The sequence below is a fragment of the Phoca vitulina genome, unplaced genomic scaffold (assembly GCF_004348235.1).
Source record: "Phoca vitulina isolate PV1807 unplaced genomic scaffold, GSC_HSeal_1.0 scaffold7, whole genome shotgun sequence".
Classification (NCBI taxonomy): Eukaryota; Metazoa; Chordata; class Mammalia; order Carnivora; family Phocidae; genus Phoca; species Phoca vitulina.
In genome coordinates, this window is record NW_022589710.1 from 26,237,762 (window position 1) to 26,251,432 (window position 13,671).

Sequence of the window (13,671 nt, forward strand, 5' to 3'; positions counted from 1 at the left end):
CTCCAAGTTGCCAATCCATTCTTCTGCTTCCTCTAGTCTACTATTTATTCCATCTAGTATATTTTTAATTTCAGTTATTGAGTTCTTCATCTCTGACTGGTTCTTTTCTATGTTTTATATCTCTGTTAAAGGTCTTACTGAGGTCCTCCACTCTTCTCAAGTCCAGCAAGTACCTTTATGACCATTACTTTAAATTCTCTCTCAGGTATATGACATTTCCATTTTGTTTAGCTCTCCTGCTGTGATTTTGTCCTATTCCTTCATTTGGGACGTATTCCTGTGACACTTCATTTTGTTGAACTGTTTCAAGGTGTTAGTAAAGTCAGCTATGTCTCCTGCTCTTGAAAATAGTGGCTTTATGAAAAACACGTCTTGTAGTGCCCTGCACCCCAATGTCCCTTGTTCATCAGAACCTGGCACTTTACAGATGTCTCCTATATGTGTTGCTTGTGTCCTACTATTGTTGTTGAGCTGCTTTTGCCTCAGTGCAGTCATCTGCAATGGCTCTTTGCCAGTGGTGGACAGGTATTAATCCCTGTGTTGTTAGTGGGACATTCTGGGGCCACAGGGGGCTTGAGTAGGACCAGGTATTTGCCAGAGATACAGTAGCACGGGGCACTTCCCTGTGTTGTCCCCTGAGAAGCTTCTGTTCTGGGCGGGGTCTGCAGTCAGATTGGATGTCTGCCCCTATCCTACTGCTGGGGCTGAAGTTGGACTGGTGTGTGGCTGTCTTCCCCTCTCTCCAGTTTATCTATACTGGATATATAATTTCCTCATGTAGACTCAATTATATGAAATCCTAGTATGTGTACATCAGGAGGGTATTAAGTTTAGGCTACATCTATACTTGATGTTTTAAATCACTATTGCTGGATTAGCAGATTCAAAAGTGACCAGGAAAGGGGCGCCTGGGTGGCTCAGTCATTGGGCGTCTGCCTTCGGCTCATGTCATGATCCCAGGGTCCTGGGATTGAGTCCTGCATCTGGCTACTTGCTCAGCAGGGAGCCTGCTTCTCCCTCTCCCACTCCCCCGCTTGTGTTCCCTCTCTCGCTGTGTCTCTCTGTCAAATAAATAAATAAAATCTTAAAAAAAAGAAAAGTGACCAGGAAATAAAATATTTTCTTAAATATAAGGAATAGTAAGAGTAAGAATAACTGTTTATAGTTTGCAACATGCAGATAAAGTATCTTTTTTTAAAGATTTTATTTATTTATTTATTTATTTATTTATTTATTTGAGAGAGAGAGCGAGAGAGAGAATGTGCATGAATGGTAGGGAGAGGCAGAGGGAGAGGGAGAGACAGACTCCACACTGAGCAGTGACCCTGAGATCATGACCTGAGTTGAAGGCAGATGCGTAACCGACTATGCCACCCAGGCACCCCAACATTAAAGTAACTTTAAAGATTAAAGTTCAACTTAAAGTGTAACAAATATTTAGCATATTTATTTTTTAAGGTAAGCACTGCAGCCTAGTGGTCTGACATGATGGCAAAATGTCTGAAAGCAGGCATCTCAATTCTGCTAATTATTTGCTAAGAAAACTATGCAAAGGTCCTGGATGTTTTCAATTGCAAATAAAACTGTATTGTCATCATATATGAATAATAAATGCTTTATTATCAAATTAGTATTGATAATAATAACAGCTAACATTTATTGAACCTTTACTTTGTACCAGGCATTATTCTTTTAATCTTTACAATCCCATGCAGTAAGTATAATTTTTATCCCAATTTTATAAATGAGAAAATCAAGACCAAGAACGGTCTGAGAACTTGAAAGTTAAATGGAAATCTTGAATAAGAACAGCCAATGGTCACAATTTCACATAAATTAAGATGTGCAGCAAGCATGGCACCAAATTACAGATTCAGGCTTTTCTGGGAGTAGCTACAACACCCCACAGTCCAATCTGTCTCTCAAAGTGTGGTAAGACCAGGTCCTGTTGGCACAGAAGACAGGACCCAATACATAAAAGTACTGCTCAGTTTGCTTCTTTCCTGCTGCAGAGGCTGCAGGGATAATTTAAGAATAGGAACACTGATACAAAGAAATAATGGAAACCCCTCAAAGAGTTAGCAAAGGCATTAACAAAATTACAATGGAAGATACCCTAATCTCTCAGGAAACTAAAAAATAATAATAATTCTGGTTCTTTCCTCTTGGTAATGATTTGAGTTGAGGAATCAAAGCCCTACAAATACTCCTTGTAGAAAAGATCTCTGTAAGACTGATGATAATACTTTAGATTTCACACCTTACAAAGTATCTTTACATACATAATTTTACTTGATTTTTAAAATAAGTATGTGAGGGGCACCTGGGTGGCTTAGTTGGTTAAGCATCTGCCTTCGGCTCAGGTCATGATCTCAGGGTCCTGGGATTAAACCCCATGTCTGGCTCCCTACTCAGCAGGGAGTCTGCTTCTCCCTCTCCCTCTGCCCCTCCCCTTGCTTGTGCTCATTCTGTCTCTCAGATAAATAAATTTTAAAAAGCTTTAAAAAAATTAAAATAAGTATATGACATAGAGTAGGAACTACTAATCTCACTTTACAGTTGCAGAGGAAGAAACAAAGACTTGCCTAGAGCCACACCATTAAATAACCAAGGGGGTTGGATTATGAGCTCAGGTTTTTGTACCTTTGAACATCACCACCTTTTTTATTATTTTTATTTTTTTAATTGAAGTACTGTTGACAACACAATATTAGCTTCAGGTATACAACAGAATGATTTGACATTCATATACGTTATGAAATGATTGCCGTATGTCTAGTTACTGTCACCATACAAAAATGGCATATTAACTATATTCCCTGAGATGTACTTTTCATCCCCATGACTTATAACTGAAGTTTGTACCTCTTAATCCCCTTCCCCTATTTTGTCCATCCGTCCTCCACTCTGAAAACCACTAGTTCCTGTGTCTGTTTCTGTTTTGTTCATTTGTTTTGTTTTTTAGATTCCATGTATAAGTAATATCATACAGTATTTGTGTTCCTGTCTTATTTCACTTAGCATAATACTCTACGTCCACCTATGCTGTGACTAATGGCAAGATTTCATTCTTTTTTATGGCTGAGGAATATCCCATTGTTTAGTATAAATATCACACCTTCTTTTTCCATTCATCTATCAGTGGACACTTGTGTCCATGTCTTTGCTCTTGTAAATAATGCTACAGTAAACATAGGGGTGCATATATCTTTTCAAATTAGTGTTCTCAATTTCTTTGTGTAAATACTCAGAAGTGGAATTCCTAAGTCACATGGTATTTCTATTTTTAATTTCTTGAGGAACCTCCATACACTTTTCCACAGTAGCTGTACCAAATTTACATTCCCACCAACAGTCCATAAGGGTTCTCTTTTCTTCACATCCTTGCCAACACTTACTATTTCTTGTCTTTTTGATATTAGCCATTCTGACTAGTATGAGGTGATATCTCATTGTGGTTTTGATTTGTATTTCCCTGATGATGAGTGATGCTGAACATCTTTTCATGTGTCTCTTGGCCACCCCTATGTCTTCTTAGGAAGATCCTCTGCCCATTTTTAAACAGGATTATTGGTTTTCTTGGTGTTGAGGTATATGTGTTCTTTATACATTTTAGATATTAGCCCCTTATTGGATATATCATTTGCAAATATCTTCTCCCATTAAGTAGGTTGTCTTTTCATTTTGTTGATGGTTTCCTTTGCTCTGCAAAAGCTTTTTAGGTTGATACAGTACTAACTGTGTTTTTGCTTTTGTTTCCCTTGCCTCAGGACCATCCAGAAAAATATTGCTAAGGCTGATGTCCAAGAGTTTACTGCCTATGTTTTCCTTTAAGTTTTATGATTTCAGTTCTTATATTTAGGTATTTAGTCTATTTTTAATTTATTTTTGTGTATGGTATAAGAAAGTGATCCAGTTTCATTCTTTTCCATGTAGATGTCCAGTTTTCCCAACACCATTTATTAAAAAAACTGTCTTTTCCCATTGTATATTCTGGCCTCATTTGCTATAGATTAATTAACCTTTTAAGTGTGGGTTTATTGCTAGGCTCTCTCTTCAGTTCCATTGATCCACGTGTCTATTTTTGTACCAGTACCATTCTGTTTTGATTAATATAGCTTTGTAATACTGTTTGAAAACTAGGATTGTGATACCTCCAGCTTTGTTCTTCTTTCTCAAGATTGCTTTGGAAGTCTTTTGTTGTTTCATACAAATTTTAGTTCTGTGAAGATATCCTTGGTATTTTAATAAGGACTGCATTGAATCTGTAGATTGCTTTGTAGTATGGACATATAAACAATATTAATTCTTCCAATCCATGAGTATGGTATATTAATTCTTCTTTAAATGTTCGGTAGAATTCACCTGTGAAGGCTTCCGGTCTAGGACTTATTTTGTTGGAAGTTTTTTTATTATTGATTCAATATTGGTATGAGTAATTGGTTTTTTCAGACTTTGTTTTTTCCTGATTCAGTCTTGGAAGTTTGTAAGTTTCTAGGAATGTATCCATTTCTTCTAGGTTGTACAATTTTTTAGCATATAATTTTTCATGGTAGTCTCTTACAGTCCTTGGTACTTCTGTGGTGTTGGTTATAACTTCTCTTTCATCTCTGAGTATATTTGAGTCCTCTTTCCTGCTTGAGTCTGGATAAAGGTCTATCGATTTGTTTATCTTTTTAAAGAACCAAATCTTAGTTTCATTGATTTTTTTTTTTAGTCTCTAATCATTTATTTATTTCCATTCTAATCTTTATTAGTTCCTTCCTTCTATAACTTTGGGTTTTGTTCTTTTTCTAGCTCTTTAAGGTTAGATTGTTTGAGATTTTTCTTGTTTCTTGAAGGAGGCCTATACTGCTATAGACTGCCCTCTTAGAAGTGTTTTTGCTGCCTCCCAAAGATTTTGAACTGATGTGTGTCCATTTTCATTTGTCTGCAGGTATTTTTTTATTTCCTCTTTGATTTCTTTGTTGACCCATTGGTTGTTTAATGACATGCTGTTTAACCTCTATGTGTTTGTGGGGTTTTTCTCCAGCTTTTTTTTTCTTCTAATTAATTTCTAGTTCCATACCATTGTAGTGGGGGAAAAAAATGCATATGATTTCAAACTTTTTGAATTTATTGAGACTTGTTTTGTGGCCTAACCTGTGATCTATCCTGGAGAATATTCCATGTGTACTTGCAAAGAATGTGTATTCTGCTGTTTTAGGATGAAATGTTCTATATATAGGGCGCCTGGGTGGCTCAGTTGGTTAAGCGACTGCCTTCGGCTCAGGTCATGATCCTGGAGTCCCGGGATCGAGTCCCGCATCGGGCTACCTGCTCAGCAGGGAGTCTGCTTCTCCCTCTCCTGCTTCCCGCTCTTGTGCTCTTTCTCTCTCTCACTCTCTCTCTCAAATAAATAAAATCTTTAAAAAAAAAAAAATGTTCTATATATATCTGTTAAGTCCATCTGATCTAATATGTCATTCAAAGCCACTGTTTTCTCTATTGATTTTCAGTCTGGGTGTTCTCTATCCATTGATGTACTGGGGTGTTAAAGTCCCCTACCAGTATTGTATTACTGTCAATTTCTCCCTTTATGTCTGTTTTTTTTTTTTTTTAAGATTTTATTTATTTGAGAAAGTGAGAGAATACGAGCGGAGGGGGAAGGGCAGAGGCAGAGGGAGAAGCAGAGCACCCTCTCCCTCTCCTCCCCCCATGCTGAGCAGGGAGCCTGATATGGGGCTCAGTCCCAGGACTCTGGGATCATGACCTGAGCTGAAGGCAGATGCTTAACCAACTGAGCCACCCAGGCACCCCTCCCTTTATGTCTGTTAATATTTGCTTTATATAATTAGGTGCTCCTATATTGGGTGCCTAGATATTTACAACTGTTGTATCTTCTTGTTGGATTGATCCCTTTATTATTGTTATGCCCTTCACTGTCTCTTGTTAGTCTTTGTTTTAATGTTTATATTGCCTGATATAAGTATTATTACCCCAACTTTCTTTTCATTTCCATTTGTATGAAATATCTTTTCTCATCCTTTCACTTTTAGTCCGTATGTATCTTTAAGTCTGAAGTGAGTCTCTTGTAGGAAGCACATAGATGGGTCTTGTTATTTCATCTTTTGATTGGCACAGTTAGCCTACTTATACTTAAAGTAATTATTAATAAGGGGTGCCTGGCTGGCTCAGTCAGTACAGCATGCGACTCATGATCTTGGGGTTGTGAGTTCAAGCCCCATGTTGGGTGTAGAAATTACTTAAAATCTTTAGGGATGCCTGGATGGCTCAGTTGGCTAAGTCTCTGCCTTTGGCTCAGGTCATGATCCCAGGGTCCTGGGATCAAGTCCCATATCAGGCTCCTTGCTCAGAGGGGAGCCTGCTTCTCCCTCTACCTGCTGCTCCCTCTGCTTGTGTGCTCTCTTTCTCTCTGACCAATAAATAAAATCTTAAAAAAAAATAAAATCTTTATAAATAAAGCAATTATTGATAAGTGTGTCTTTATTGCCATTTTATTAATGGTTTCTTTTTAAAGATATTATTTATTTAGTTGATAGAGACACAGTGGGAGAGGGAGAAGCAGGCTTCCCGCTGAGCAGGGAGCCCGATGTGGGGCTCGATCAGGTCCTGAGCCGAAGGCAGATGCTTAACAATTGAGCCACCCAGGCACCCCTTATTAATGGTTTTCTGGCTGTTTCTGTAGTTCTTCTATGTTCCTTCTCTTGTCCTCTTCCCTTGTGATTTGATGACTTTCTTTAGTGTTATGTTTGGATTCCTTTCTCTTTATTTTTTGAGTATCTATTACAGATTTTTGGTTTGTGGTTATCACGACTATGTATATAGCAGTCCATTTTAAGTTGATGGTCACTTAAGTTTGAAAACATTCTAAAAGCACTACATTTTTACTATTTCCCCCACACCCCAGTTTTATGTCTTTGGTGTCATATTTTACATCTTTTTATTTTGTGTATCAATTAATTAATTTAGAGATGGCTGATTTTACTACTTTTGTCTTTTAATCTTCATACTAGTTATAAGTGACTGATCCACTATCTTTATGTTTGCTTTTAACAGTGAGATTTTTTTCTTTCATAATCTCCTTCTGGTTATGGCCTTTTCTTTTCCACTTAAATAATCCCCTTTAACATTTCTTGTAAGGCTGGCTTACTGGTGATGAGCTCCTTTAACTTTTGTTTGTCTGGGAAACTCTTTCTCTCTCCTTCAATTGTCACACCATAACTACAAAATGATTACACCTCATTCAAGCCTATAAAATAGCAATGCAGGTAGAGAAGAGAACACAGAGTGTCTCAAGAGCTCAAAACCTACAACTTAAAGGACTCCTATACCATGTGACCAGCATGAGTGAGTCAGAGATGAGTAGTAACAACACAGAAAGACCTCCTTCCAGATTATGCCTTAAACAATATAGTTAATTTTTCACATTTCCTAGGAAAATATTAAAATTAAGACCTAATAATGCCATCTAACAGCACCCAGAATAGCCAGAATCATCTTGAAAATAAAGAACAAAGTTGGAGGATCAAATTTCCCAATTTAAAGCCAACTATAAAGCTGTAGCATTCAAGACAGTGTGGTACTGGCATAAGGACAGACAAAAAAAAAAAACAAACATGTATAGGAATGTTCATAGCAGCACTATTTATAATAGCCAAAATGTGGAGGCAACCCAAATGTCCAACTGGTGGATAAACAAATGTGGTATATCCATACAATGAAATATTATTCATCCATAAAAAGAAATGAACTATTGATTCATGTTTAACATCAATGATCCTTGAAAACTTAGATACTAAGTGAAAAAGCCAGATCCAAAGGCCACATATTATATGATTCCATTTATATAAATTGTCTAGAATAGGTAAATCTACCAAGACATAAAGTATATTGCCAGGGAGTGGAGGGAAGGAGAAGAGAGAGTGACTGCTAATGGGTACGGGGTTTCTTTTTGGGGTGATGAAATGTTCTGGAATTCAACAGTGGTAATGGTTGCATGACCTTGTGAATACACTAAAAACTACTGAATTGTACACTTTAAAAGGATGAATTTTATGGTATGTGAATTATATTTCAATATAAAAATATCATCCATAGGCAAGTTAACATCGTTAAAACTGCCTAACTTAACAGAAATGAAGCAGACCACCTGGGAAGAACAGGTGCGCTGCAATGATTGACACTTAAATTAGGTATCTGATTAAATATACACAAATATATATAATGATAGATTCACACTATGCAAGCTGGCTGAGAGACAATATAACACTGAATTGGAGTTTGTACACAAGAACTGTGTGTGTGTATATGTACACATACATATTTATATACACACACCCCCTATTTCAGGACTCTGTCATGGAACAATGTCAAAATGTAGTTCATCTGGTATCCAATAACAAAATCCTTGGGTAGTATCTCAGGAGATTTTTCATTACATCAAATTTCACACTATTTCCTCAATATACTAATGATCTAGTTTATTACTTCTTATTTAAATTATAGGAACAGGCCTGTTACCACAATTGTACATAAATTAACATATACATCTGTACCACAGATATAAATTCACATATGTTTTAGAAAAGTAGAAACTATGACATATCATAAGCCAGCATCATAAATTGACCAAGATCTATTTTGTTATGGTTCAAAATTCTGGCTCTGGAGTAAAAGAGATGCAGGTTGGAATCCAAGCTTCCTTATTTACTGGTTATTTAACTTTGAACTAGTTACCTAACTCTTCTACAGGTAACAATACTTCCTATGACTCTTAGGAGAATTAAATGAGTTAACACATGTGAATCACTTAGCATTGTGCTAGACACCTATTCAGCATTCAATAAATGTTATTACTGTCATTAAATTTAATAAAATGTAATGGTACTTATTTTCTCGGGGGTAATAAATACTTACCACAGAGAAGATTGTTCCATGGACAATGCTATAACATATTAATATTTAAGATATAAACATTACAATTCAACTCATTCTAGCATGTATTAGCTATAATTCAAGTTTAAAAATCTATGAAAACACATAACTGCGTGCATTAAAACAGGAAACTTACTGATGTGACTCTCAAGTCCTGCTTCCAGTTTCTTCAGCCACAATAAAAGGTTTTGTTCAGTGATAGCCTGGTCTGAAGGAAATGCAAATACTTGGCCACCTGAATGCAGATTGACCATAACAAGAAGAGGAAGGGGAGGCAGAGCATCAAAATATGCCTCCAAGATTCCTCTTCCCACAGGAGTATTCTTTCTGCAAAAGGGAGCAACTGAACACGTTAATATTTCTCTCTATAACAAAATTATGAAAATAACAGGTTGTGGAACATTAAACTTTAAATATAGTATCATGTCATTAAGTTTATTTTATAAAAAGAGATCTTAAAAACCAAGAGGTCTATAACTATGTTATTAGTAATCAGATTCTTAATGAGTTTCTTTTAACGTGGGCACTGTTTCTCTTAGGGCCAAAAAAAAAAAAAAGGCAGTCAATGACTATTTTCATGAAAACCAGTCATAGTTCAAAGATCTGTCAATTTGGGTTTGATATAATCAACAGGTTCCTTCCAAAGCTGAGCCAAGTATCTGATCACATGTCAACTTAAAAATTAAATGGTTACAAAATATAAAATAAGATATTTATAATAAATACTACTTCTCCAAATAAAGTTGTTTTTCCTCAGGAACAAAGAGAAGGGGTTAATTTCAAATTAAAAACATTTTTTAAAAGTTTTGGTCATACACAGAAACCATAACTTTTAAGATACCTAGGTTTCCTAAAACAGCACATTCCACACTGTGGAAAATACTGTTTTACTCTGAGATACCTACAAAGCCCTAGGAAAATTTTGTCTTAAGCAGTATGTTGTACTGTTGGTGAACTCTTCATGGGAAAAAAAAAAAAGTACATTGCCTCATTCTTGTAATTTTTCAAATGAATTAAAAATGTCTTTTCATTTGATGAATTTGGACAATAGATAGTGTGTATTTATGTGAACTGCGTTCACAGACATTAAATGTAACACAAGCCATACATCTAGAAAACCTAACAGAAAATATTGTTGGTGAATACACTGAAAATTATCTGTAACATTTTAGGCTGCATTTTAAAAATATAAAAGTACAGAAAAAGGAACTGAAGAAAAATGCCAAAATATCACAATGTTTATTTTTCTGTATTTGCTTCAATGGACATCAATTACTTTTAAAATAAAAAAAATTACTACTTCTTAAAATTTGTATGACACCAAAAGGAAAAGGTAACATAAATAAAAATAAATAAGTGGACTACATCAAATTAAAAAGCTTCTGCATAGCAAAGGAAACCATCAACTAAATGAAAAGGCAACTTTTGGAATGAGAGAAAATATTTGCAAATCATCTATCTGATAAGGGGTTTATATCCAAAATAACTAAAGAACACACATAACAGCAAAGAACACAAACAATCCAATTTAAAAATTGGCAGAGGAACTGAATAGACATTTTTACAAAGAAGACACATACAGATGGCCAACAGACACAAGAAAAGATGTTCCACATCACTAATTAGGGAAATTATAGAATGCAAAACAAAACCACAATGAGATACCACCTCAACCCTGTTAAAATGACTAGTATCAAAAAGACAAAAGATAACAAATGTAAAGAAAAGGGAACCCTTGTACACTGTTGGTGAGAATATAAATTGGTACAACCACTATGGAAAACAGCAAGGTGGTTCCTCAAAAAACTGAAATAGAACTACCATCTGATCCAGCAATCCTACTTCTGGGTATTTATCCAAAAGAGATGAAAACAAGACAGTGAAGAGATATATGCACTCCCGTGTTTATTGCAGCATTATTTGCAATAGCCAAATACGGAAACAACCTAAGATGTGGTACATATACAATGGAATATTATTCAGTCATGAGAAAGAAGAAAATCCTGCTCTTTGCTACAACATGGATGGACTCTGAGGGCATTACACCAAGTGAAATAAGCCAGACAGCGAAAGACAAATACTACATGGTATCACTTATGTGAAAAATCAAAAAGTCAAACTCACAGAACCAGAGTAGAAAAGTGGTTGCCCGGGACTCAGTGTTGGGGGAAATAGGAAAAGGTTGGGAAAAGGAAAGAAACTTTCAGCTGTAAGATGAATAAATAAGGTCTGAGGATCTAACGTATAACATGGTGACTGTAGTTGTGAGCACTATATAATTGAAATTTGCTAAGAGAGTAGAACTTAAATGTTCTTACTCCCTCCCCATATATATATATATATATATAATGTGAGGTAATGAATATGTTAATTACATGGAAGAATCCTTCCACAATGTATACATGTATCAAATCACCACAATGTACACTTTAAATGTCTTACAATTTTGTCAATTATACCTATATACCCCTAAAAAAAAAATAACATTCAGCAAAATAAAAAATTTATTGTAGAACAGAATTCAATCTAAAACAAGGTCATCTTAGACCATGAGGAAGTTTAGTCACTAAACTATCGTAACTTATACACTGGTCCCATAATATTAACTCCAAAGACACAGTTAGAGAGTTTCATTTCCTAATGAAAATGTAATCATTATAGTTTCTTCCCTTTTACATATTAAAAAATAAAAATATACTTACAGATTTAACCAGCAAGGGGTAAGTGAATCCAAGTGTTTCTCATTTACCAGCATCAATATTGCTTTTTTATACTGAGGATTTATGCTGCCGTCACTGAATAAAATAAGTAATGGTTTCTGAAGTCTTAAATAAATGGGAAGATTTTCCACAGTGATTTCTGGCTGTTAAAAACAAACAAACAAACATGGAGAATAATGAGATAAAGTAGAAAATAACGTTCAAATCACTCATGCAATTTTAGTTTGTAAAATGTAATTCAAACATATTTTAAGTGATTTTGTTATACTAATAACTATAAATATCAAGAGCTTTTTATTTAAGCTCACTTTATCTTAATGAGTTATTTCCAAAATAAAGCTAATTTGAAGATAAACAAGTTCCCTGTTTTACAAGGATGTACCACTTCTAATAATTTCTTATGCTAAAATCTGGACCAGATTAGACAACACACATATGACAAACAAAACTCTTATTGTATCTAACATAAAATTTTGGGGGAAAAAATGCTGAGCTCTAAAGATATAATCCTTCAACATCTATGATTACTTAAAATAATCTTATTTTGTTTCAATATTTATGATTTTAGCATAATTAATATAATCAAAACGTTTAAACAAATAAAAATATCACTCATTTCTTTTCAGTTTAAGCCCAAATACCAAACTCCAGTATGTACTTTTCCTTATTTAGTTCTCAAAGCCACCTTCCTCTGCCAATTCTAATTTTTCTTCTAATTCTTTCTCTTTCACACTCGAAATCCTCTTCTCACAGGTTTTTAATCCTCTTTCATGACTTAAATCTTAGATCCCCTCTTCTCCAAATTTCCCTATGTTGTCCTCTTATGTTAATTTTCATCCTTAATCTTCTACACAGGTTATATCCCCTTCCTAAAATTGATAGATCTCATCAGGCCAGCAGATCTCCTCACTCTGAACAGATCTGAAACGAGGGGAGATGGAGCCACCACTACAAAGTTCAAAATGTTAATGCTGGGTACTGAATCAGAAAGAAGGAAGATACTCTTCCTGCCCTCAAAGCGCTCCTACTCTCAAGGAGGAGACAGACAAACTGCTGTGAGCCAAGAAAATTTAATGTAGGACAACAAAATTAAGCTAAAAAAAACAAAGTATGGGAGCTCATGGATGATTTTAGGAAGTGATATTTAATCTGGCCTTGGGCAAGAAATAAGATCTTGACAGAAGAAGGTATGTGCTAGAGCTGGGATTCCAGATACAGGGAGCATCGTGGGGATAGGCAGAGAGCTGTGAGAGCATTCATGCCATCTGGGAACAGCGGGAGTGAAGTCTGCCAGACTGAGGCATGCAAGAGGCAAATGTGGCTGTAAGACCAGATGGGAAAATACCTTGATAGGTGTTCTAGCTCTCAGAAATACTGAGAAGATCTTGTATCAAATGAGTGGCATGGTTATGCCTGTTTTAGAAAGCTAACTAGAATACGAATCTGTGAAAAGACAGAACGGTGACAGGCATTTCAGGGAAGAAAGACCAAGAGTTCTGTGAGTTGAGGAGGAAAAGACCAGGAACTCAGATTTAGGAATCATCAGTTGGTAATACTGATGGTAGAAATTATGGGTATGGACAAAATTTCCGAAAGAAAGAACAGCAAAAAGAAAAAGACTGAAGGTTGAAGATGGAATTCTAGAGTGGCCAGAGGGTTGAAGGAGGTATCTGGAGAGGACTGAATTGCAAAAGCCAGAGGAACAGAGAATTTTGAAAAGAAAAAGCATTGTCAGTAGTTTTGGTTGCTACTTACAGAAAAGGTCATCAAACATGGTAATAGGAAGGTGTCCTTTGGCTATCTGAGTACACAAGAGGCTGTAACTTATCCATAATAAAAGCATAATTAAAGGAAATTAACATATCTGAGCAAAGTGCTATTAAACTATGTTTAAACGTGACAGCCTTGAATAGATCATTGCTTATGTAGTTAATTATCGTGTATTTCAGATTTGGGCATTATTTACCTAGCCTGATTTATCATCAGGTTCATTAAAATAAAAACTGAATGCCAT

The 13,671-nt window shown here is 35.5% G+C and overlaps 1 protein-coding gene across 4 annotated transcripts in view; it reads right to left on the minus strand.

Annotated features, from left to right (window-relative positions):
• The window catches only part of TXNDC16 (thioredoxin domain containing 16), a 125,079-nt gene that overhangs the window by 13,580 nt on the left and 97,828 nt on the right, over window positions 1–13,671 (minus strand). For all 4 annotated transcript variants that reach the window (XM_032405118.1, XM_032405119.1, XM_032405116.1 and 1 more), the window contains exons 19-20: window positions 11,640–11,800; window positions 9,074–9,264 (exon numbers count right to left, since the gene is read on the minus strand). In XM_032405118.1, coding sequence (XP_032261009.1) covers window positions 9,074–9,264; window positions 11,640–11,800 — 352 coding nt within the window. The remainder of the gene's footprint in view (window positions 1–9,073; window positions 9,265–11,639; window positions 11,801–13,671) is intronic.